Raw genomic sequence first — 26,500 nt, 5'->3', positions numbered from 1 at the left:
CATTCATTTCATTCAAGCATTCCATTCACTCACATGCAATACAAGAGCAAATACTCCATCTCAAGGCACATTCAAAGCTTCCAACATCTCCAAGTCCCACAATTGTGACTAGTGATCATTAGTGTTTAGTGACTTGAGATAGTGTGATCCGTGTTTTATTTATTGCTCTTGTTGCTTGGCTTTTAATCGTGCTTTCTTCATCTCCTTCTAAACTCTCTAGTGACTTGTAAAGCTAGCAAGAGACACTTAAGTGTGTGGTAGTCCTTGCAGGGTCTTAAGTGATCCTTGAGATTTAAAGAAGCACTCAAACAGTCGAAGTGATCGTTTCAGAGAGGGAAAGGGTTGAAAAAGACCCGGCCTCCGTGGCCTCCTCAACTGGGAGTAGGTTCATTGGAACCGAACCTCAGAAAACAAATCGTTGTGTTCATTTGTGTTGATCATTAACTTGCGATTTGATTCTTCCTCTCCCCTCTCTCTAAAGTTCTCTTGCTCACAATCTTTTGAGTTTGCTCCCAAAGTTATTCACATTGATTGAGCAACTCATAGCAAGAAGAACTCTCTTCCGCACTCCGTATTCATTATAATTTGTTTCTAATCCTAACCCCTGGTGAAGTTCGTGTTCAAAGTTTATAATTTACAGGTTTCGCCTATTCACCCCACCCTCTAGGCGACTTTCAGAAAACCGGCTTCGTTTTTGTTGTTGCAGGTGTTGGGGGCCTGCTTCGTCGCTGAAGGTCCTTTAAGCAGAAACACCTTCGAAAGATCAGCACATAAGCAAATAAAACGCGAAGGTACACGCCGAAGCTACGATCTAGGGAGCTTCGGCATAGCGACATGCCTTGAGAAGAAGGGCTGCACCGACTTAAAGAGGAAAAGACCGATCATTCCATGATGATTTGTGTCATGATTGTAACTAGTCATCAAGGACATAAATGTAATTCTGACCGGGCTGTGTCCCGTGCCTATAAATAGGTGAACAATACCCCCGTACTGTTCACGCTGGATTGTATTCGCTCGTGTATCACACGTGGACTTTTGCCTTCTGTCGAGCTGAAGGTACAAACGTAATTCAATATTGTTCACATTCATTCATGATGATATAATTAAGATATATTGATGATGTCATATGATTATTCACGTTATCTCTCATGTTTTATATGCTTCTTCTTTCATTAATACATACTGCAATGATGAAGGTACGTCCTTCATGACCTTCGTCCGAAGATCATTATATCCTAAGGGAGATAATGCTTCGAAGGATGAAGGGCATTAACCATTAACCTCTTTTTGTGTTGCCTTGTTCTTAACTCATAGCATTTGAGAACAAGTGCCCAACATTGGCGCCCACCTCCGATGAACTCACTTCCACTTTTGAGCTGATAGCTTCGTTCAACAACCAAGTCGTAGCACCTTCAGCTACGAAGCTGGTGCTCTCGATAACAGGCGGTTCAAGTTCAGAGCCGGCTAACAAGAAGCAGAAGAAGGAAGCGCAGAGAAGGGTGCAACATGTTGGGGTGCAGGGACCCTTCATCAAGTCCAAATGGTCCCACATTCCAATCACCTTCTCCCAGGAGGACCTTCAGCTCAAAGATTACCCTCACAATGATGCTATGGTCATATATTTTGTCATCAAGGGATTTCTGGTCCATAATGTTCTGGTTGACATAGGTAGTGCAGCGGATATCATATTTGCTAAGGCCTTCAAACAGATGCAAGAGCCAAAAGACAAGATTCATGATGCTACACACCCTCTTTGTGGCTTCGGAGGAAGGCAGATTGTCGCACTTGGCAAAATCACAATGTCAGTTACCTTCGGCTATGTCCACAACACAAGGACTGAACAAGTTATCTTTGACATTGTTGACATGGAGTATCCCTACAATGCAACCATTGGTCGAGGGACACTCAATGCCTTCGAAGCAATGCTTCATCCAGCATATTTATGCATCAAGATACCTTCGAAACAAGGGCCCATTGCTGTCCATGGGACTAAAGAAGCTGCCAGAAGGGCCGAAGGGAATTGGACAGATTCAAAGGCAATCCATAACATAGATAGAGTTGAAGCTTGTCAGCAGTACAAATACAAAAGAGAGAAGGCTGCTTCGGCGGATCAGCCGAAGCCTATGCTTCTATGTCAAGATATAGCAGAACAAAGGGTACTGCTGGGGTCTCAGTTATCTGATGAACAGGGGAAGACTTTGCTAAGATTTTTATTCAACAACAAAGATGTTTTTGCTTGGTCAGCCAATGATCTCTGTGGTGTCAACAGAGATGTTATTGAACATTCACTCAATGTGGATCCATCCTTCAGGCCAAGAAAACAAAGGCTTCAGAAGATGTCTGAAGACAAAGCTGAAGGTGCTCAGAACGAGGTAAAGAGACTTCTTAGTGTCGGTGTCATCAGGGAGGTAAAATACCCAGAATGGCTAGCCAACACTATTATGGTGAAGAAGGCCAATGGTAAATGGAGAATGTGTATTGGTTTCACAGATCTCAACAAGGCATGCCCAAAGGACGAGTTCCCATTGCCAAGAATAGACTCTCTAGTAGATGCAGCAGCTTCTTCAGAGCACATGAGTCTACTAGATTGTTACTCAGGCTATCGTCAAATTTGGATGAAGAAGGAAGACGAGCCGAAGACTAGCTTAATAACTCCTAGTGGCACCTATTGCTACCTTCGGATGCTTGAGGGGCTCAAGAATGCTGGAGGAAGCTTCAGCAGAATAACAGCCAAGGTCCTTCATTCTCAATTAGACAGGAATGTACTGACCTATATTGATGATATCATAGTGAAAAGCACGAAGCAAGAAAATCACATTGCTGATTTGCAAGAGACATTTGCCAATTTCAGGCAAGCTGGCCTGAAGTTAAATCCAGAAAAATGTGTTTTTGGGGTGAAGAAGGGCAAGTTCCTTGGCTGTTTGGTATCAACAAAGGGAATTGAAGCCAACCCGAGCAAGATTGAAGCTATCCTTCGGATGGAGCCGCCAAGCACAAAGAAGGGGGCCCAACGGCTGGTAGGAAGACTAGCATCATTAAACAGATTCATATCCAGATCAGCAAAAAGAAATCTGCCATTCTTTGAAATACTGAAGTCAGCCGAAGTTTTTCAATGGGGTCCGGCTCAGCAAAAAGCTTTCGAAGAGTTGAAGCAATACTTGATCGATCTAACAACACTAACTCCACCTTCGCCAGGGGCTCCATTACTCTTATAAGTGGCAGCTTCGCACTCTGCAGTAAGTGTGGCGCTCGTAAAGGAGGAGCTAGATGGCCAAATCAAAATGCAGGCCCCAGTATACTTCGTCTCCGATGTTCTAAGTTTATCAAAGAAAAATTATACAGAATTGGAGAAGGTGTTGTATGCTGTGTTAATGGCCTCCAGGAAGCTTCGGCATTATTTTCAAGCATATCACATAATTGTTCCTTCATCACAGCCTCTCAAGGACATAATGAGGAACAGAGAAGCTACTGGAAGGATTGGAAAATGGGTTGCGAAGCTTAACGAATTCAGTATTGACTATGAACATAGATCTTCAATTCAGTCCCAAGCATTAACAGACTTCATTGCTGATTGGACGCCAGGGGCTCACGAAGAAGAAACAAATAAAGACGCCGAAGCTTGGACAGTGTTCTGCGATGGTTCCTGGGGAACCTTCGGTGCAGGAGCGACTGCTGTCCTAGTAGCGTCTTCAAAAGTCAGAACATGTTATGCAGCAAAGCTTGAATTCAGTTGTACAAATAATATTGCTGAATACGAAGCTCTTCTTTTAGGGCTTTTGAAGTTAAAGGCAATGGGAATAAGAAGGGCAATCCTTAAAACTGATTCTCAACTCATTTCTGGTCATATCGACAAAAGTAGCAAAGCCAGAGACCCGAAGCTTGAAAAATATCTGGATACAGTTCGAAGGCTAGAGGCTTCTTTCAAAGGTTTTTTTGTCAAGAATATTCCAAGAGGAGAGAACAAGCATGCAGATTTGTTAGCCAAATCAGCGGCACAGGGGCTCCCTCTACCTTAGGAAGTGTTTTTTGAAACAATAAAAGCACCTTTAGTTGAACTTATGGAGAGGGCAGTGCTTACAATTTCCCCTGTACATAGTGAAGATTGGAGGACTAAAATTATATCTTTCCTCCAAGGCAATTGTCTTTCGAATGACGAAGCTTATAATAAGAGAATGGAAGCAAGGACAAGACCGTATGTGATAATAGAAGGGGAATTATACAAACATGGAGTCTGTTCTCCACTCCTCAAGTGTTTATCAAGAATCGAAGGTTTAGAATTAATGAAGGAGATACATGCAGGTCTATGTGGATCTCATATTGGGTCTAGGCCCTTGCTAGGAAAAGTGTTTAGACAAGGATTTTATTGGTCGAAGGCAGCTTCGGATGCAGCAGAGCTAGTTCAAAAGTGCGAGAATTGTCAAAAATGTGCAAGAGATCAGAAGCAACCTTCGTCTCTCACGCAGCTGATACAACCTACTTGGCCATTACAAAGATGGGGCCTGGATTTATTAGGTCCACTTCCATCGGCACAAGGTAATTTGAAGTATGTTGTGGTGGCTGTAGAATATTTTTCTAAGTGGATTGAAGCAAAGCCTTTGGCTACAATAACTTCGGACACAGTCCAAAAAATCTTCTGGCAGAATATTGTTTGTCGCTTCGGTGTGCCGAAGGCTATAACTGTGGACAATGGAACATAGTTTGATGCCGAAACATTCAAAGAGTTCTGTGACCACATTGGTACGAAGATCCATTTTGCATCAGTTAGGCATCCGAAGTCAAATGGGCTAGTAGAAAGAGCAATGGCATTATCATGACAGGAATAATGAAGCTAATCTTCAATAAGCCCAGAGGAAAGTGGCCAGAAGAGTTGATTAAAGTGGTGTGGAGCCACAATACAACCACATCAAGATCAACAGGATTTACACCTTTCAAACTATTGTTTGGTGACGAAGCTATAACTCCAGAAGAAGCTAAAGCAGGATCAATAAGAACAGTAGCTTCGGCAGAAGACGAAGCTGATTATCACGTAGCAAAAGATACAATAGAGGGGACCAGACTTCAGGCTGTAGAGAACATCAACAAATATCAAGTCGAAACAATAAAATGGCGTGACAGAAAAGTTCGATTGAAAAATATCAAGGCAGGGCATTTGGTGCTTCGGAGAGTAGCCAATCTAGACACAGTGGGAAAATTACAGCTGAAGTGGGAAGGACCTTTTCTGGTGGTATCTTCGTCGAGGCCCGGTTCTTACAGATTGAAGGATATGGACGACAACGACATACCCAGATCTTGGAATGCGGATGAGCTTCGGCGATATTATGTGTAATTTGATGTAATCTTTTTTCATTTTTTTCTATGGCACCCTTTTCCTTTCCAAAGGGGGAGAAAGGTTTTTAATGGGGCCATAGCTTGTAATTTTTTCTTTCTTATTTAGCTCCACGAGAGCCAAATCCCCCAAAAGGATGTAAAATGTAAAATCTGGGCATGCACCATCGAGTGCAAAAAAAGAAGAAAACCAGGGAGAAGCTCGAAAGTCGTCCCCAAGGGGATGCAGAGCATTACGAAGCTATAAAAAGTCGTTCCTAAGGGAGCGCAACGTAAGTTTTCTGCTCAAAAGTCGTTCCAAAGGGAATGCAGAGCCAAATACCGCCGAAATAGAAGGCGAAGAAGTTCAAAAGTCATTCCTAAGGGGATGCAGAACTTATACCACCGAAATAGAAGGCGAAGAAGTTCAAAAGTCGTTCCTAAGGGGATGCAGAACTTATACCACTGAAATAGAAGGTGAAGAAGCTCAAAATACGTTCCTAAGGGGATGCAGAGCTTAAGACTCAAAAGACGTTCCTAAGGGGATGCAGAGTCTGGGTGTGACTTCAGGTGTGTTTGGACATTCATTTGCACGTTACATTACATCATTCATTGCATTCATAAACATTCATGTAGACATCCATAGGTTCATCATCATCATAACATAAAACACAGACAACTACTTCAGCTTTGATGACAATGCTTTGATGAGCATAAAGAAACAAAGATACGCTTCGTTGTGTACAAAAAGAAGGGAAGGTGTTTTTCGCCTTCGACTCAAAAGATACAAGTTTCGTCCACATCAAAGCAATTCATACACGGATGGAAAGGTAAAAATATATTACAAGGTATGGACAAATTTACAGAGTAATGTTTGATTCCTAAATTACAATATCTTTTACAAAGATAATTCAAATGTCTCTAAAGCTTTGTGCAGCAGCTTCATCAGTCTCCGTCAAGCTTCGGATTATTGACCTTCGGCATCGTCATCCTGTACACAACAAAGCAGTATAAGGTAAAAAGTAATCTCAGGAGAAGGTAAGCAACATGTACAAGTTTAATACCGGCTTAAGATGACTTCGAGCTTCGTCACCAGCTAAGTCCCGCCCACCCTTCGTCCAAATTTGTGTTATGAATCTATTCCCAATACTTCGGGCTAGGTTGGGGATATCAGCTAAGTCCGCTGGTGATAGACTGAAGTTCAGTCTGTTTACAATCTTTCCGTGCGTGCAACCAACCTTCATAAAAGCTACAGTTGTGCGGCGAGAAGCCAGCAAGGCACAGAAGTCACCATGCCCAGCTATAACTTCGTCAAGCGCCTCAACTTCGCTTTCAATATGTTCGAAGGTGCTTGGCAAGTCTTCAACCGAAGGTTCAAATTTTTCAGAGCTGGCTCCCACTAAGTTAAAGACTTGCCTTAGCCATTGCACGCAGCGGTTTCTGAAGTTTAAGGAAACATTCTGAAGCTCTTTTAGGGATTCTTGCAATTTTGAGTTTTTCTCAACTTCGGCTTCAAGCCTTGCATCAAAATTTTTCTTTTCTTGTTCAAAGTTTTCTGATTTTCGGAGGAGTTCATCGTTTAATCTAGCAACTTCGGCTTGGGCTTCTGCCAATGAACCCTCCATTGTCTGAAGAAGGAAGTCTTTCTTTTCTAGAGAAGCTTCATGATCTTTGATTTTATTTTCCAAGCCCTCGATTATAACCTCATTCTTCTTATCTTCGAGGTCTTGTTGCATTCTTAGGGCTTTTCTTAGCATCATACTCTGTGCAAAATAGCCTTCATCAGAAATCTTTGCTTCATCACAAAAGATTAAAAAGCTGAGGAAAAAAACTTTACCTTAAAATTAGAATAGAATAAGCTGCCGACAATATGTTGTCGTCGGTAGCTGCTAATGTCAGCTTCAAGCTTCGGAAAGCCAACACTCTTCGACAGAGTGCTGATAATCTTCGCCCCAGTGCGATCTCGAATACATCCTAAGGCTTCTTCATTTATTCCACCAAAGAGCATGGCTCCTGGCTGGTAGCCACAGGATATAGCATACTCCTGTAGCTCCTCTTTCTCGACCTTGGATAATTCTTGACTAACTAGATTTTGGAAGCTGAAGCCTTTTTATTCCGAAGCAGCTTCAGCAATTTCTTTCCCTTTCTCAGGCACTGCGGCCATAATTTCTTCTGTAGCCGCAGCAGTCTCCTCTGCGGCTATATCCAAGAGCATTTTATCAATAGCAGATAATGTACTCTCCAGATTGGTAGCTTCGGCAGCCGCAGCTTCGGCAGAAGTATCTGCTTGGGCAGCTGGTGTCATCTTTGATGCTAAGGCCGACGGTGGCGTTTCCTCAATAGCTTGCATAACAGTAACAATTCTTCGCTTTTTAGGCCCAACCGCCTTTTTCGTTGCCGAAGGCTCGTCCTTCTGTAAAAGCTTCGTCAGATGCGGCCCTAGAGGACTTAGCAGCTTGATAGGTAAGGATTCAGTCATCACCTTTAAAATTTCTTCTACTTCGGTAGTAGAAGGCGTTGAAGGAGCTTCCTCTTCTATCTCAGCCATCTTCGGCTCTGGAGTTGCAGTTTTTCTCTTCTTCGAAGTCGCCACCTTCGGCTCAGGACTGGATTCTCTCTTTTTCAGAGCTTTTTCTTCCTCTTTCACCATCCTAGCAGCCTGTCTGCTCAGAACACTGACAACCCTTTTTCTCTTTGTCCCTTCAGCACCCTTGTTTAGTCGTTCATAATCAGGGTATTCAAAGTTTAAAGCATCCATTACCCAATTCAACCTTCTTTTTGGTCGGGTGTCGAAGGCTGCAGTCATTAGTTGATCTTCTTTTTTGGTATAATTGCCCAAAATTTCATTGCACATAGTCTCAATCATCTCTAGCCATTCCTGGCAAGGCTCTTTAAACTGTTTCTCAAACTTGAAGCAATAGGGTAATCGAACAAGTTCATTCTACTTCTTTGTTCCTTTAAGTTTCGGCATACTCCATTCACTCAACGTTGGAGATACCCTGTTGGCCAGGAATTCTTGCACTAGATCCCTGGTGCTGATTTGTTCAGCCACCACTCTGAATTCTACTATGGCCAGCGGGCATGCTGACCCTGGCTTCATATTGCACAAGGGTCTGGTCATCCCGAAGCTTAAGGACAGTGGGCTCATCACCATCGTCATCAGTTTCCCTCTTTTCTTCTCATCAGCCTTAATATAAAACCACTCACTCCTCCAGCGAGTTGGCCACTTGGTGCGATAGCTAAGGACCGAAGCCTTTGTATCCTTGCGATACGCGAAGTTATAACAACCAAAATTTTCATGTAGCCCGTCTTCTCTGGCCTTCGTTTGGTAATGCAGCTCATGCACTCGGCAGGAAGCTTCAACATTTGGGTCCATCCCTTGGCTTCGAAGGGCCCAGATGAAAATGCTAGGCCTAACAATGGCGTTAGGGGTCAGCTGATGAAGAAAAATCTCAAAATTATCCAAAACTTCTCCAATCATCTTGTTCAAGGGAAACCGTAATCATGCCCTTAAAAAGCTTTTGAAAACCACTACTTCGTCGTCCTTCGGCTTTGGAGTGGTTTCTGATCCGGCAAAACAAATAAGCTTCTTTTCAGCTTCTCTGAAGTAACCCAGCTTCATCATCATGGGCACGTCGGCTTCAGACACAGTAGATTTTTCAAAATCCAAGTGGCTGGGTTTTGATGGGATCAGAATACTATAGTCTTCCTCTTCTTCATTAGCATTTTGTTCCTCAATATCAACTTGTTCAGCTTCGGCAACAGGTGCACCTTCGTCAATGGCTCCCTCTGTCACAACTAATCTCGATTGTCTCATGACTTCAAAGATTGGAGCTGTCTCGGTGGCTTCAGTCTCCTCTCCTTCACGGGTCACCCTGGCAGTCGAGCGTACTCTGGCCATCTGATGATGAATCTTTTGCAGTTTTTACGAAGCTGATGTTTTTTACAGTTTTTGACGAAGCTCTCTTTTTACGAAGCTCTCTTTTTTGACGAAGCTAATTCAAAATGATGGTTCGCTCGAGAATGCAGTGAAAAAGCTTCGGCTATGGTTAAAATTTTCAACAGCACAACAGTGCAATGACAATGAATGTTGTGGTAACTTCACACCTACCCGTCTGTTTATATAGTGCCGTAGGTGGGAAGGTGAACCGACAAATCGCCCGCACCCGCTGAACAGTTACCCACACCCGCTGAACGGTGGGCCACTCGGCGTCTGGGAAGAGAATCATCAAACCGTTTGTACCCGCTACGTGGTGGGCCACTCGCGCTTGAAATATTTTAATCGTTTCTCGGCAACGAGCTCAGGGAAGGTGTTTTTCGGACCTTCGGCATTCCAAAGCCTTGGAGATTTTTCACGGATCAAGCTCGTTACGAAAAACGATCTAGCACCGCGAAGGGGCTACTGTTGGGGGTCTGCTTCATCGCCGAAGGTCCTTTAAGCAGAAACACCTTCGGAAGATCAGCACATAAGCAAATACAGCGCGAAGGTACACGCCGAAGCTACGATCCAGGGAGCTTCGGCATATCGACATGCCTTGAGACGAAGGGCTGCACCGACTTAAAGAGGAAAAGACCGATCCGTCCATGATGATTTGTGTCATGATTGTAACTATAGTCATCAAGGACATAAATGTAATTCTGACCGGGCTGTGTCCCGTGCCTATAAATAGGTGAACAGTACCCCGTACTGTTCACGCTGGATTGTATTCGCTCGTGTATCACGCGTGGACTTTTGCCTTCTGTCGAGCCGAAGGTACAAACGTAATTCAATATTGTTCACGTTCATTCATGATGATATAATTAAGATATATTGATGATGTCATATGATTATTCATGTTATCTCTCATGTTTCATATGCTTCTTCTTTCATTAATACATACTGCGATGATGAAGGTACGTCCTTCATGACCTTCGTCCGAAGATCATTATATCCTAATGGAGATAATGCTTCGAAAGACGAAGGGCATTAACCATTAACCTCTTTTTGTGTTGCCTTGTTCTTAACTCATAGCATTTGAGAACAAGTCCCCAACAGCAGGGGATGTTGAAATCGTTGGGCCCACACCAAGAAACTCAATGTACTATGGTGGCTAAGATATTCTCAAAATATGTTGAGGCCAAGGAGTGAGAACGAATGAAGCAACTTAACGGTCATGCAGTTATTTGCTCCCACACGGAGATTGAAGCGGTAAAAAGGTCACCTACGGTTTTCAAAGCAGTGGACGATGAAAAAAGTTGGAAATTTGGTTGTCTCTTCGGTGATGAAGAAAATGGATGGAGGGAGTAATATGAAAGTGTATTGGTTTTAGACCGATGACAGTCGTTCCCCTCCCTCCATTCGGATGATGGTACGCTTGCCTTTACCAGGCACCCATGGGCGGAGCCAGGGGGCCATGGCCCCTCCGAAGGCTAAGACACAAACAAGAGAATTATATATAGTCTAAATTCTGTGTATCTAAGTATAAATATTCTAAATTTTGTGCAGCACAATTAATGAAAGGTTTAATATAGTGGTTGGTAATATATGATCCATAACTCTGTTGTAGTATATGCCAACCAAAGTCTAAAAGAGATAAAGAATATAAGATAAAATATTCGTTGAATGACCAATCGATGCATGAAACGCCAAAGCTAATTCGCTTGTAGACAATGGTATCTGAACCTCACTTGACTTGCCTCTGCCGATTGCCGCTAACCACTTGACTTGCCTCTGCCATAGTCCGACAACCAAAGTCCAACAAAGGTGATCACACGAAGCAGCAGACTGAGCGCCAACAACTTATATACATACTACACTAGATCTTGTGGATAATAAAATCAACAAATTTCAACTAAAGTTGTCACCTGATAGTTGGTGTGTACACGACAAATTTGACATGTACCTGCATAGTTGACGAATTTTCATGGATCCTCGAGGCTAGTTAGATTTTTGAATTCTCTCACAAATTTGTTAGATGACTCATGAATACTAGAGTCATTATATAAAAGTTGAATCTCATCAGTCGGATATTCATCGTTATGTCATCTTTATTGTTTTGGTATTATTCTTGTGTCACAATTTTAGTTCAATATATCAATTAGTTAGAAAATGGACTCATGAACTAAGATAATTTATAAAGATCTAGAATTCTTATTCCATATCGAGTGCTCAAACTTGATGATATATACAATATTTTTATCATATAATATTAATGAATTGATTGGTTCCCTTATATCGTAATTCTGGCTCCGCCCCTGGGCACCCTTTGTCGCAGCGAGCTTCTCTCTCCCTTCATTGTTGTCGTGCCCCCTAAATATTGTGTAGTCCTCGGTTTTTGTGGCCGCGAGTAATTGCTAGTTGAGGAAAAATTGATAATGAGTGATAAGTATGTATAGAGAATAATATTTTATAGTTGTGGTGGGTATATGGGAAAATTTAGAGAAAATCTTTGCGGGAGAGGAAAAAATAGAGGATGAAATTTTGTCGAGACGATGTAAAAGTGAGATATATAGAGAGAGATTTAGAGATACAACTGGAGACGTGTGTTTGGTGTAGCATGTCAATATACTAGGTTTATGACTTCTATGTATTGAAGCTATTACATAAGAAGCTTTTCCATCTGGCAACGACTGTTATGCAAGCAGTTCTTCTATGGAAGCGTGCAAGCAAACCATCAGATCCATTAGATCGTGATCTAACCGCAGTTCACATTTAACATTTAAATCCTTCACCACCAGCTCAATAATCTTTATAAAAAAACCTCTAACAAACTATAGTTGTATCTATGATTGGATCGTAATTTAATGGATCAGATGGTTTGCTGACACATTTGTACAGAGCAGTCGTTGCCTTTCCATCTAGACGGCATGAGCATGTCGTGTTTGTCGTTGAAAGGAGTGACGTTTGTTTTGTGAATAATCCGTTTTATTATCTCCGTTTCGAACTGAAAAAACAAACATGCCGTTTCAAGCCAAATTAACCGCCTATTGTGTGACGGGCCCACGCGGCTTCCAGGAACCTCGAAGGGCCCTCCCTCCTCCTTTTTGGGTTTGGGTTTGCGGCAACGCCCGTGCGCGCATCGACCTCTGATTCCTTCGCATATCCCCAAAGCAAGCTCGAGTGAAGAAACTCACGAAATCTGAAGCCAGCTGAGAGAGGCGGATGGGGCAGTGCCCGTGTTTCGGGTCCGCGAAGGCGGCGGAGCAGGAGCGGCGGGCGGAGGCGGACCGGCGCGAGTCGCAGGATGCTCGCGCCAAGGCCGCCGAGGCCGCGCAGAGGAGGTAAGGTAACCGTCTCAAAGTCCCAACCATCACCCCGGGCCGGCCGCGCAGGATTAGTTAGATCATCATCATGGCAGCGTTCCTCCCGTTGGTTATTGGGCACGACTAGTTCCCTTCCATAGGTTGGTTGACTTGGTTCTAGGTTGATCCGCAGGACGCGCTCGGGTTGAGGGTTTATCGGATTTCGGGATTTGATCGGGCACCCCCAACTCCAATACGTTGGATTGAGGGGCCCTTCGATCGAATCAGATTGTGATGGCCGCCTTCCTCCTTCTCGAATCGAATTGAATCGAGCTCGGCTGTTGTAGAGGTGCCACTGTGGTAGCCTAGATCCTGCTCGTACCTCTTGTTCAGTCGGCACCAATTGCCATTGATTTTGGCTTGGATAGGGAATCAATCCACCAATCCTGGCTCAGGTGTCACTGAGAGGAATCATTATGACCCTTAAAAGTTAAATCATCACTACCACAATCGGAAAGCTCAGAACTTTAGGAGAAAGACTTTTGTTTGTGAAGATTCCTATTCCGTTTTTTGTTTGATTATACTGTAGATTATTTGATCTGAAGTAGTTTTTTCCTATTTGTGACCTTATTTTTTTTTCAACCTTCAGACAGCAGGACTATGAGAAATCGGCAGCTGGAAGGGCAGCCAAAGCACAAATGAAAGCAATGAAGGAATCAAAGGCATCAAACCAAGGTGGAGAGCCGGTTCTTAAGGTATCGTTATCTCCACTGACTAGGTTGGAGTGAATTTAAGACCTTGCAGAACTTTCCTTTCTTTATGTTGCAAGCATTAATCGTCTAATCTTTTGACTGATACAGTGGCAGATGGGATCATGAGTTTCGTTTCTGTTGATTTGCATCCCTCCGCTTGTAAGTATGAACAATCATACTCATCTGCTTCATTTGCATGCTGTCTCTGGTAGACTGGTATCTTATGTGAACCTGTCTGAGGCAAAATTGTGTATCTAAGCATGTGTTTTCGTTCTTCTTAATTTACTTGTATTGGGCATGCTGAAATGGAGTATTAAAAGGCAAGTACTTGATATACAGAATATACAAAAGGCAAAGTTATCATGTGTGTTCGAATTTCAGATCATTTATAGCTGAATTCATGGCTTAATCTAAGGATGATGGAATATTAGTGCCTCTGTTATTCGTTTACTTTCTCTCTCATGATTAACAGATTGAAAATTTCCTAGTAGCCAAATACGGTTTGTTTGATGTTCGCATAGAGCTGCCGGATATCTTAGCTTATTAGCTAACTAGTCTTTTATTCTCTGCTCTATATTTTAAATGTGGTGTTAAACCTTGTCTCACTCGCATACTCTTCCTACCAATCTTGCAGACTTTTGATGGCCGACAGAAAATTGATTGCGACTAATTTCTGATAGGATGCACTGTGATTGTGTGATTATGCCAGTGAAGTGTACATCCGGTTTACCATCTGCTATGCTGTACATGCTATCCCATAGACTGCCCAACTTCCCAGTTAAAAGTCACAAGTTTGTGTTTGTAAGTGAACAAAATATATATTTTATGAACACATGTAGTCTCGTAGCATTTGCATGGAGGCTTTTACCCCACTTCATAGTATTTTTCAAAGCCATGTTTCATAGTGCGACTACAGTACTGAATTCTGCTGCAGCCTTCTTTTTTTCCCTTCACATCATCAAGCATCCCCATGGAGATTCTCATATGTACCATGTTCTGTTAGCTGATAGCTTATCAAGCTTTGGTATATGAAATGCTGAACACTCGTTGCACTTTACATGGATTGTTTTAATTTGAGTGTTACTCCATAGTTCCTGAGAATTCATGGACCAAGTTTGTGTCATTGAACGTTCACGTGGATATCAAATCGTCTCCATTTTGCTTGGCCCCTGAGGTATGGAACAACCAGTTTTTAGTCCCTCAATATTATTCCATTTTAGTCCCTAATTACTAAATATGGAAACTAAAATAGAGTTTTAGTTTTCGTATTTAGTAATTTAAGGACTAAAATGGAATAAAATAGAGAGACTAAAAATTAGTCCCTAGAAACCAAACACCCCTAAATCTGTGTTTTTTTTGGAAATTGGAGCCTGATAAGTAAAAGGAAGGATATGCTCCTGTTGAGCACCGTTTTGAGCACGGCGGACGGTCCGGCCCTGAGGCCGGACGGTCCGCGCATGCGCAGAGCAGTTTAGGGTTCCGAGTTTTGTGCTATGTTTGTTGGCTAGATTTGCGGAATTAGCTCGGAATCCAGTCGTGTAAAGGGTCCAGCTCCCTCCTCTATAAAAAGAGAGGTCTACGGCCGATTTGGAATAATCAATCGAATCAATACAACTTCTATTTCGCATTTTATCCTAGGAGTAGTTCTAGTCTAGTTTAGGTTTAGCCTCTCGATCCCCAAATTCTCCGCCTCTCATCGACTCTACGTCGATTAGAGGAGTCTAGGTCGGCCTGCCCGAGCCTAGACAACTCCTAGGATCTCTCCTCCCCGACGGGGTCCCTCCCGGGAGCGAGATCCAGGCGCCGCCGGCGATCTTACGCCGCCCCTGCGCACGCGCGGACCGTCCGGCCGTCAGGCAGGGAACACTAGCCCCTGGGCCAGGTCGCGGACCGTCCGGCCCCTGCGCGCGGACCGTTCGCCCCTGACAAGAGAGCACCGCCGCCTCACGCCAGGTCGCAGACCGTCCGGCCCTGTGCCGCGGACCGTCTGCGCCTGACCAGAGAGCACCGCCGCCGGTTCTTCTTGAGTATTTGGCGCTCCGAAAAGGCGTTAACATACTTTTTGGCGACTCCGCTGGGGACAACATATTTAGACCTATCAAATCGGCCCTCAATGGCCGGTTCAAGGGATAGCTCTGATATTTCCCCAAGCAACATCATAGAGCCGACTTGGGATACATTGTCGGTTGACGAACAGCTCCAGTTCGAGGAGCACAAGGAGCAGATGATCCAGGAGGCGAAAGCGAGGTTCTTGGCCAACTTCAAAGTGGACAGGAACAATAAGGTCGTCCGACATCGAGCAACAGATCCGGCTTCACTGCGACCCACGCCAGACATCCCCAATGTAAGTAATACAAACGAGCTGCAATCTCTTAAGAATTATGTAGATGAACAGCGTGAACAAATGCAAAATATCATAGGGGATATGCAAAACGACTATAGGAGATTAGCGCGTGCATTTGACAAATCTAGCATAGCAAATTTTCCATCACACGAGGTAGAATTAGGGGGTAACACGCGTAATACATCGGCTGTAGGTTGTCACGACCAGTCACAACCCCTTTATGGGATGCCGATGGACACGTACCCTGAGCAATCGCAAATCGGCAGCAAAACAGCCGATCTGCACATGCCCGGACCGTCCGCACGTGAGCGCGGACCGTCCGGGCCAGCCACGGCCGGACCTATTTTTAATGAAGTACCCAGACACGCACCCGAGTCACCACATATGACACAGAACTCAAACTACCCAGTCGGACGGTCCGCATACAACGACGGACGGTCCGCATATAACCACGGACGGTCCGGGTACGTATCCGGACAGTCCGCGCATGAGTCTTTTGAGGAGGATTATTACCTGAATCCTCGCCCGTCCCAGCAACACTTCCCATCACACTATGCAATGCACCAGCCCATTAATTCAGGATCCAGAGCCCAGGAAAGCTTTCCGGCCCCACCGAGAAGGCCGGAAAGAAACGATCAAACCTATGAGCCATATAGGGCAAATGAAAATGCACCACGTAGCTCAAACCAATGGGGGGAACGACAACATACTAACATGCAACCAACCCTACCTATGTTTGACCAGAGAGCCGGTGGTCTTGCACCGGCTGCCATTGATATAGTGAGGGAAGAAATAGCCGGGGCGTTCCGAGATAAGCTCGGAGTAAGCATGGTCCCTGGGGGGCAATCATATTGGAAACCTTATGACAGCTGATTTGATCACCACCCATACCCACAGGGAACTAGAATACCCGAATTCGCAAAATTTTCGGGTGACCAAGGGAAAAACACGCGCGAACATATAGGCCAGTTCTTAGCGCAATTGGGAGAATTGGCCGACACAGAGGCATTTCGCGTGCGTTTATTTTCATTATCTCTAACAGGAACTGCGTTCGCATGGTATGCCACTTTACCTCCTAATTCCATTTCATCGTGGGGGGATCTAGAACAAAAATTTCATGATCATTTTTTCTCCGGTGACTATGAGTTTGATTTGGTAGATTTAGTGTCATTGCGACAGACAAAAGATGAATCGGTTAATGATTACATCCGGAGATTCCAAGATACAAGAAACCGATGCTTTCAGATTCATTTAGCAGAAAAACAGCTAGTAGGATTAGCCTTTAATGGTCTACGATATTATTTAAAAGAAAGATTAGAAGGCATCCAATTTTTTACACTAGCACAGTTACACCAGAGAGCTTTGGCTTGCGAAAGCCGGAGCAAAGAAACTGCTAAAACAATGTGTCACAACGTACATATAGTAGAATGTGACCAAAGTAGCTCAGATGACGAGTCAGCAAAAGTGTACACTGCTGAAATGGTTTGGCCAAAACAGGCCAAATCTTCAGCTTGTTCCTCCTTACAGCCGGTTCGAAAGAAACGGCAAGAGGAGGTTAAGTTTACGTTCAATGTTGGTAAGTGTGATAAAATATTTGACGAATTACTCAAAAATGACAATATTAAAATAAATCACACTGTTCCATCCACCGACGAGCTAAAACGTCGTGCGTACTGCAAGTGGCATAACTCATTTTCTCATGCCACTAATGATTGTAATGTATTTCGGCGACAGATTCAATCGGCCATTAACGAAGGACGATTGAAATTTCAGGAAATGCAGGTGGATACAGAGCCCTTTCCGATGAACATGATTGACTTCGAGGGCAAGAAAGTCCTGGTTCGGCCAAATACAGCCGATAAAGGCAAAGGCAAGGAAACAATCATCGACAATGCTAAAAGGGCCGATGGGGATTGAAAAGTTTCTTGCAGGAAAGTGGTGGCCGAGAAGACTCCCGATGGAGGGGAGACCCTAAAAGTGACCATCACAGCCTCTAGCACTGGGGGGCAAGCGCAGACAGGAAGACAGTTGCGGGAACCCGTGCTGCGCATCACGGACAGTCCGCCATCCAGACGCGGACGGTCCGACGCTTCTTCGGACGGTCCGGAGGACTCCAGCGGACGGTCCGGCCATGCTCAGGACTCGCGGCGACCACGTACCTTCAAACCACGACGACCAGAGATAGGTACGTGGAAAACAAATACATTTAAAGCAGCTGGTCGGCTGATCAAGCCTGGCCCGACTTTCGATCAATTGTTGTCTAAATACGTAAAAAAGAAGGCCGACCCCAGTGACCGGCCAGCAAAGCGACCCCGCTCACCCATTCATGAGCAACGTCAGGTCAGGCCGATTGGATCACCCCACCAATCGGAAGAAATGAAAGGTCATACTTTACAATTGAGACCTAACATACCGACATAGACACCTCCACCCCCTTATCCATCTATGCCATATCCATACACATACTTACTTCCACCATATGTTCCAAATCAAATGTGGGGCATGCCACCATATCCATTTGGCATGCCACAGTACCCCGCCTGGGGGGCACCCCAAACATCCGTTTTTGACAGGTTGGCGCCACCAGTACAAGACCGATTGAGCGCTGCTGAATCCGGTCACCAGGCACAGGCCCAACAAGATTGCCGAACTACTCGGCCTCCTAGGCTGACCAATCCGGCAGGGGGACATATGCCTGTAGAAACTCAAAGAACAACAAAAAAGGACATCATCAAAATAGGCACTGCAGATGTTGTCATATAGGGAGACAATAAAGGGCCGATGATTTTTGGTGAATCGGCCAACACAACCAAAAAGAATACGGTTACCATCAAAACAGCCGATCCAAAATACTCCATGCCTCGATGGTGCCCAGCGGGATTGACACGGTCCCAAAAGAGAAAATTACAACGCCTAAGAGTAAAGGAGAGCCAGGAGAAAGAGGCGGAAAAGATATTCAATGACACACATCCACTATACCCGCCACCGCAAAAGAAATGGAGACCAAAGGCCGTTGAGAAAAAACAAACGGCCACAGAAATAGAAAATCAAACAACACCTGCGCAGCACCTTGCAGGTATGGCAGATAGCACGGTCAGCAAGGCTAGACAATCTGCACCAGGCGCGGACCGTCCGGCCTCTGCGCGCGGACCGTCCGTCCTTCACCAGGAAGCGTCTGGACAACCTGCACCAGGCGCGGACCGTCCGGCCTCTCCGCGCGGACCGTCCGACTTTCACCAGGAAGCGTCTGGACAACCTGCACCAGGCGCGGACCGTCCGCCGTTCACCAGGAAGCCTCCAACGACACGACAACATCAATGGAGGAGGACGACCTGCTGGGAGAAGACCTGGTCGACTACGAGGCTTCTCCAGAACGCTCAGGTATGGATGTAAATATTATTACATTTTCCGCCGATTGTACTATTATCGGTGACGATGAACCTGTTGTTGCCCAGTTTGATTTTGGTCCTAAAGAAGCCGCCTTTACTAAACCAAAAGAATCGGTAAATCATTTAAAGCCGCTCTTCGTGCGCGGCCACATTGATGGGATATCGATTGCTAAGATGTTGGTAGATGGAGGGGCGACTGTAAATCTAATGCCTTATTTATTGTACAGAAAATTAGGTAAACAAGATGACGAACTTGTCAAGACCAACATGACCCTCAGCGGTGTTGGAACTGATAATTCGATCAAAGCCAGGGGAGTCACGTCCGTTGAATTAACCATCGGGACTAAGACCCTTGCTGCTGCATTCTTTGTCACTGATGTAGAAAGAAATTACAGTTTAATCCTAGGCAGAGATTGGATTCACGCCAATCAATGTATACCTTCTACATTACATCAAATGCTAATACAATGGATAGGCGATGACATAGAACAAGTACATGCTGATGTATCGGCCTGCATCGCTGTGGCCGATGCCCCTGTACTATGGACTTATGAGACTGCTACATGTCTCACAGGAGTAGATTTTTCTGATTATCAATTCATAAGTATAGATAAGAAAGGTTTTATTCCTGTAATGCTAGAGCCGATGGAGAATCGGCTAAATCCTAAATAAAGTTTAAATGATGAATACACACAAAGTTCATGAGTCTCTGGTCACGGACAGTTCAGCTTCCAAGGACGGATGGTCTGGTCTTTCACAAAAGGGTTCAGACTTTAAGACCGAACATATATCACAACAAAAGGACAGTATTACAGATGATCCGGTCCCCGAGACCGGAAAGTCCGCCGTCACACAAAGATCTTCTAATTCCTCTGTGGGGAACATGATAGAGGAATTCAGAGATCTTGATAAACTAGGACATGGGTTTACATCGGCCGATCCTTTGGAGGAGATTGACATAGGAGATGGTAAAACTCCAAGGCCGACTTTTGTAAACAAGACCCTGGAGACCGATCCTAGAGATGAGATGATCGGTCTATTGAAGGAATATTCAGATTGCTTTGCTTGGAATTACACTGAGATGCCTGGATTAAGCCGAGAGATCATAGAGCATCGACTGTCTATTAAATCTGGTTTCAGACCTTTCAAGCAAAGAGTTAGAACATTTCGTCTAGATCTTCTCCCACGCATCAAGGACGAAATCCACCGGCTGCTAGAAGCTGATTTTATCAGACCTTGCAGATACGCAGAGTGGGTCTCCAATATTGTGCCGGTGGAGAAGAAGGAGTCATGTAAACTTAGAATATGCATTGATTTTCGCAATTTAAATAGAGCAACTCCTAAAGATAAATATCCCATGCCCATAGCCGACACATTAATCAATAATGCATCAGGAAATAGAATTATTAGCTTCCTTGATGGTAATGCCGGATATAATCAGATTTTCATGGCCGAAGAAGATGCGTCTAAAACGACCTTTATATGTCCAGGCTTCATTGGTTTATTTGAGTGGGTTGTCATGACATTTGGTCTGAAAAATGCTGGTGCTACTTATCAGAGGGCTATGAATTTGATCTTTCATGAATTATTAGAAAACACTGTGGAAGTTTACATTGATGATATTGTAGTCAAATCGGCTGAGTTTAGTTCTCATATAGCTGATTTGCGCAAACCCTTTGATAAAATGCGTCAGTATGGTCTGAAAATGAACCCACGTAAATGTGCTTTTGGAGTGTCGGCTTGTAAGTTTTTAGGATTTGTCATACATGAACATGGTATAGAGATAGACCCTGACCGAATAAAGTCTATTCGGAATGTGGGACCTCCGACCTGTAAGGTCGAGGTATAGAGGTTTCTCGGCAAGGTGAATTATTTACGAAGGTTTATTTCTAACCTAGTCGGGAAGATTGATGCGTTCACCCCTATTCTTCGACTTAAGAATGATGCCGAATTCGCTTGGGGGGGGCAGAACAGCAAGAAGCATATGATCTCATCAAAAAATACTTATCTTCGGCTCCCGTATTAAAAGCACCACGAGCAGGAGTACCATTCCGATTATACATTGCAGCTGAGGATAAGGTCATTGGGGCTGTTCTGACACAAGAAACTGAGGGGAAGGAGCATGTGGTGACATATCTAAGCCGAAGATTGGTGGATGCTGAAACAAGGTACACTTTTATTGAAAAGTTATGCTTATGCTTGTTTTATGCATGCACCAAATGTAGATGTTATTTACTGTCTAGTCATTGCACTATTTCTGGTCAAGCCGATGTGATCAAATACATGTTGCATAACCCAATTATGAGTGGTAGAATTGGTAAGTGGGCTTATGCACTCATAGAATATGACTTGGCCTATGAACCATTGAAATCTATGAAAGGCCAAGTCGTAGCGGATTTCATTGTAGAACATCGGGTTAATGATATTCATGAACTAGACATGTCATACCTCACTATTACTCCTTAGACTTTATATTTTGATGGATCGGTTTGCAATGAAGGGCAAGGAATTGGCATTGTGCTTGTTTCACCAAGTAATGTCTCCTTTGACTTCTCTAGCCGATTGAAAACTTATTGCACTAATAATCAAGCTGAATATGAGGCCCTCCTATTCGGCTTATAACTTTTAAATGGTATGGGAGTAAAACATGTGAAGGTATTTGGTGATTCTCAGCTGGTTGTCCAACAAGTGTTAGAAGAATATCAATGTTTTGATGGTACTCTAAATAGTTACCTTGAGAAATGTTGGAGCATAATCCATTCTTTTGACGAATTCAGTATTCGGCATATCTCTAGAGTTGAGAATCATAGAGCTAACGATTTGGCACAAGATGCATCAGGTTATCGGATAAAGAGAGGGAAATTTCACAAAAATGAAAATCTGATAACCAGTGCAGAGCCAAATTCATAGGTCGCGGACCGTCCGCGTGATGACGCCGGACCGTCCGGGGTTACCAGAAATGTTCTCTTAATCGATTCGGCTGACAATGAAGCCGATGCAAGTGATTGGAGGACACCTATACTTAATTATTTACGAAATCTCAATATCAGGACAGATAAGAACATTCGGCGAACAGCTTTCAAGTATGTTTTGATGAGTGATGAACTTTACCGCCGAACAGTCAATGACGTCCTGCTTAAGTGCTTGGGCCCAGATGATGCTATATTAGCCATGGCCGAAGTACATGAAGGAATTTGTGGTACTCATCAATCAGCTCCAAAGATGAAGTGGTTGTTGCGAAGGTCTGGTTTTTATTGGCCTAGTATGATAGCTGATTGTTTCAAGTACTACAAGGGTTGCCAAGTGTGTCGAAAATTCGGCGACCTACAGTTGGTCCCTGCAGCCGAATTACATCCTATCATCAAGCCTTGGCCGTTCAGAGGATGGGGATTAGACTTTATTGGAGAAATTCATCCTTCATCATCAAAGGGGCATCGGTTTGTGTTAGTTGCCACTGACTATTTCACCAAATGGACTGAAGCCGTTGCTCTAAAGAACATGACGCACAAGGAGGTAATTGAGTTCATAACTGAGCATATTATTCATAGATTCGGCATTCCCTAGACCTTGACTACAGATCAAGGTACTTCTTTTATGTCAAAGGAGGTACGTGAATTTGCTAAATTATACAGAATTAAGCTGCTTAATTTGTCTCCATATTATGCTCAGGCCAACGGACAGGCCGAGTCTAGTAATAGTACATTGATTAATTTGATAAAAAAGAAGATATCTGATAGTCCTAAACATTGGCATAAGATTTTGTCTGAAGCTTTATGGGCTCATAGGATATCTAAACATAGGGCTACTAAAGTGTCTCCTTTTGAGCTTGTCTATGGGCAGGAAGCAGTGTTGCCTGTGGAAATAAGTTTGAATGCTGTCAGGTTCGCCAGACAAAATGATCTAACTGCTACTGATTATTATAATTCAATGATGGATAATATTGATTAGGTGACCGACAAGAGGATGATAGCTTTGGGAGCAATAGAAAAGGACAAGATCATGGTAGCCAGGGCCTACAACAAGAAGGTCAAAGCAAAATCATTTCAAGTAGGGGACCTGGTGTGGAAGACTATTCTGCCTCTAAGGAATAAAGACCGGAAGTTCGGAAAATGGTCGCCAAGCTGGGAGGGTCCTTATAAAGTAAAGCAGGTGATGTCTGGCAACGCCTATTTGCTACAAACATTACAAGGCAAGGATTTGCCTAAGGCTTTGAATGGGCGTTTCCTCAAACAGTACCATCCTAATATGTGGCAAGATGCCTAAGAGAACCGATGTAATCACATCGAGTTAGTTGCTTTTGGTTTGCTCAGCTCTACCAAAAGGCAGGGGGGCATATGTTGAGCACCGTTTTGAGCCCGGCGGACGGTCCGGCCCTGAGGCCGGACGGTCCGCGGTCCGGACAGTCCACGCCTGTGGGCCGGACGGTCCGCGCATGCGCAGAGCAGTTTAGGGTTCCGAGTTTTGTGCTATGTTTGTTGGCTAGATTTGCGGAATTAGCTCGGAATCCAGTCGTGTAAAGGGTCCAGCCCCCTCCTCTATAAAAAGAGAGGTCTACGGCCGATTTGGAATAATCAATCGAATCAATACAACTTCTATTTCGCATTTTATCCTAGGAGTAGTTCTAGTCTAGTTTAGGTTTAGCCTCTCGATCCCCAAATTCTCCGCCTCTCCTCGACTCTACGTCGATTAGAGGAGTCTAGGTCGGCCTGCCCGAGCCTAGACAACTCCTAGGATCTCTCCTCCCCGACGGGGTCCCTCCCGGGAGCGAGATCCAGGCGCCGCCGGCGATCTTCCGCCGCCCCTGCGCACGCGTGGACCGTCCGGCCCTCAGGCAGGGAACACTAGTCCCTGCGCCAGGCCGCGGATCGTCCGGCCCCTGCGCGCGGATCGTCCGCCCCTGACCAGAGAGCACCGCCGCCTAACGCTAGGTCGCGGACGGTCCGACCCTGTGCCGCGGACCGTCTGCGCCTGACCAGATAGCACCGCCGCCGGTTCTTCTTGAGTATTTGGTGCTCCGAAAAGGCGTCAACAGCTCCACATGTTTCAAAACAAATACTGCATTCATCTGTTCTATGATATGAGTTGAAGGCATGGGAGAAACTTCTTTAGGTGTGCGTTAAGCTCTAGCATTATTGGCGAAAGGAAAAGACCAATTTTGGCCCCTGCAAAAGTTTTTTTTTCAATTTGAACTATAAAACGGGACACAACTCTCAACTAAAACTAGACTAGTCACATATATGTACGTTGTTGGTCACTCACTTTTGATTTCTGAGAGATATTAAAGATTTCTAAGAGATATTAAAAACAAGACAACACAAGTTAATATAATAGAAGCTTCTCTCTTTTGCCTAACTCTTCTTCGAAAGTTAGTCAAAAAGGGGAAGATGAACAAATGTGACAACAAGGCAATAAACATAGTATGAAGATCAAAAAGAGTAAATATATCACTCATATATACGTGCATACTTCAGATATGATCTCATTCCTTGCTTTGTATCAAACAATTACAAGCATAAATTTGGCTTCACACAAGCGTTAAGGATGTGAAATTCGTTACCCTTAGTCTTGGATGATGACTCTTCGGTGTTGAGGCTAACCCTCTTCATTACCTTTGACATCAATAGTTCAACCAAGTCGTCGGAGTAGTCCACCATCTTCTTCCCTCGTCTTCTTCCCTCTTTCTTCTTCCTCGGCCTTCATCCTTGCTTCTTCTTCTTCTTGAGCCTTCTTGTCCTTATCCTCAATCTTGAGAAACATTTTTTTCGATGAGCTTCATGGCGATGTCGAGGATTTGGGGATCCACTTCTTCACCACCTGCCGTGGTCAATATTTCTTCGAGAATGGGATCGTTATTATTCCTTGGAGCTGACATGATTGTTTCCTCACGCGGTTAAACACAATAAATGAGGCACAATGATTTGATACCAATTGAAAGTATCCTAGAGAGGGGGCAAATAGGCTAAACCTGAAATTTTCATCACAAACTTCGAAATAATATCAAATAAATAGTTCAATTGGTGCAGGCCAGTTCAACCATTATGGAGGCAAGTTGAACCACTCTGAACTAGTCCAATTGTAGGAATATATCTAGGCTATGAACATCGCAATGAGACAATGAGAGATTCCTTTGAGATAAGAACGCAGAGGATAAACTAAGAAGGATGGTGAGAAATACAAGTGGAGACCCTACACAAAATCCACACCAGGAACAACACATGATGCCTTCCTTGCCAAAGATGAATCACAACCAACAATCCAAGCAAGAACATAAGACACGAGATTTATCCCGAGGTTCGACCACACCACAAAGGTGTCCCACTCTCCGTTGTGGAGCCCACCAAGGGCCGGGTCTTTTTCCACCATAATCCTCCACAAGCCGACCACAAAGGTCAAGGCAAACTCTTTTCTCAAATCTACTCAACTAGCGGGTGATACAAACTTCATGGGTCGTCCACAAGTTTGGAGACTTCTAAGCAATCTCAATCCGTTTAGGAACTCGAAGGTTCCAAGAACAACAATTTTGCCGAAGAAGTGTTTGCAATAAGCTCAAGAGATGAGAAAAGGGAGAGAAGAGGAAAACCAAATTCAAGAGCCACGAACTCAAACCTCACACCAAGGGGCCGTTCGATCAAGCGACGAGGAAGCGATTTGGGTGTGAGAGAGAGGTGTGAGCTTTCTCTCAAGTTAGGTTAGCTTTAAATGTAGGGGAGTCAATAGAGTGAATGAGGAGAGAGATGCCTAGGATATCTATAGAGACTCCTCAAAAAGTGCTGAAGTTGTGGATTATCTGCGTGGAGGCCGGTTGAACTTACCCTAAGACCAGTTGAATTGGTTTTGATCACGTTCAAATAATCTAGTTTGACTGGAATTAAAAGTCCAAAACCAGTTGAACCTGCCCTAGGGCCTGTCAGTCTGACTGGCAGACCGAGGTCAGCACGGTCGTTCTAACCCTGACACTGGTTGAACCGCTCCTAGGGTAGGTTCAACCGGTTTTGACCAGTGAGGTTCTAGGATAAAACCCGGTGGCAGGTTCAACTGGTTTTGACGAGAGTACTCATTTTGATTAAAAACAGGTTGAACTCCTCTGAGTGCAGGTTCAATTGCTTTTGAGCAAGGAGGTTATTTGGATCATCCTTCTATTCTCATCCCTCAGATGCGACCCTCCTCTCCCCATGACCCTGTCGTCCCTTCCCTTGCTCGCGTCGTCGTCGCTGTCGCTTCTAGGATTGTAGCGTTAGCATAGTTATTAGGCTAGTGTTACTTTTATTTACTTGTGCACCACACAAGATGGAAGTGTGCAACGCAAAACGCTGAATATAAAATCCAACACCAGCGGTGTGTAGTGGCTAGCGCATTGTGTAGTTGTCCGGCCCGATAGCAGCAGGTCGAGTCAAATGAGTGTGACCTGTCGGCAGAAGCACATGCGTCCATGTAACAATCACGAGTCCAAATCGACGACGTGTGTGGCACTGAGCAACAAACAAGACACG

General features: G+C 44.3%; 1 protein-coding gene across 1 annotated transcript; it reads left to right on the top strand.

Moving 5' to 3' along the window:
* The first annotated feature begins 12,363 nt into the window (after positions 1-12,363).
* LOC100304344 (uncharacterized) lies at positions 12,364-14,376 on the top strand. Its single transcript, NM_001165782.1, has 4 exons — positions 12,364-12,564; positions 13,175-13,280; positions 13,386-13,436; positions 13,912-14,376. Exons 1-3 carry the CDS (start codon positions 12,446-12,448, stop codon positions 13,401-13,403), a joined length of 243 nt encoding a protein of 80 aa, NP_001159254.2. The 5' UTR covers positions 12,364-12,445; the 3' UTR covers positions 13,404-13,436; positions 13,912-14,376.
* The last annotated feature ends 12,124 nt before the right edge of the window (positions 14,377-26,500 follow it).

Source organism: Zea mays, chromosome 6, assembly GCF_902167145.1.
Source record: "Zea mays cultivar B73 chromosome 6, Zm-B73-REFERENCE-NAM-5.0, whole genome shotgun sequence".
Classification (NCBI taxonomy): domain Eukaryota; kingdom Viridiplantae; phylum Streptophyta; class Magnoliopsida; order Poales; family Poaceae; genus Zea; species Zea mays.
This window is presented reverse-complemented; position numbering and strand designations above follow the sequence as displayed.

What these genes read in the sequence shown, in the direction of transcription:
- LOC100304344 (NM_001165782.1), top strand. Translation starts at nt 12,446, where the DNA reads ATGGGGCAGTGCCCGTGTTTCGGGTCCGCGAAGGCGGCGGAGCAGGAG. An exon ending in GCCGAGGCCGCGCAGAGGAG is followed by an intron (nt 12,565 to 13,174) that starts GTAAGGTAACCG and finishes TTCAACCTTCAG; the next exon opens with ACAGCAGGACTATGAGAAAT.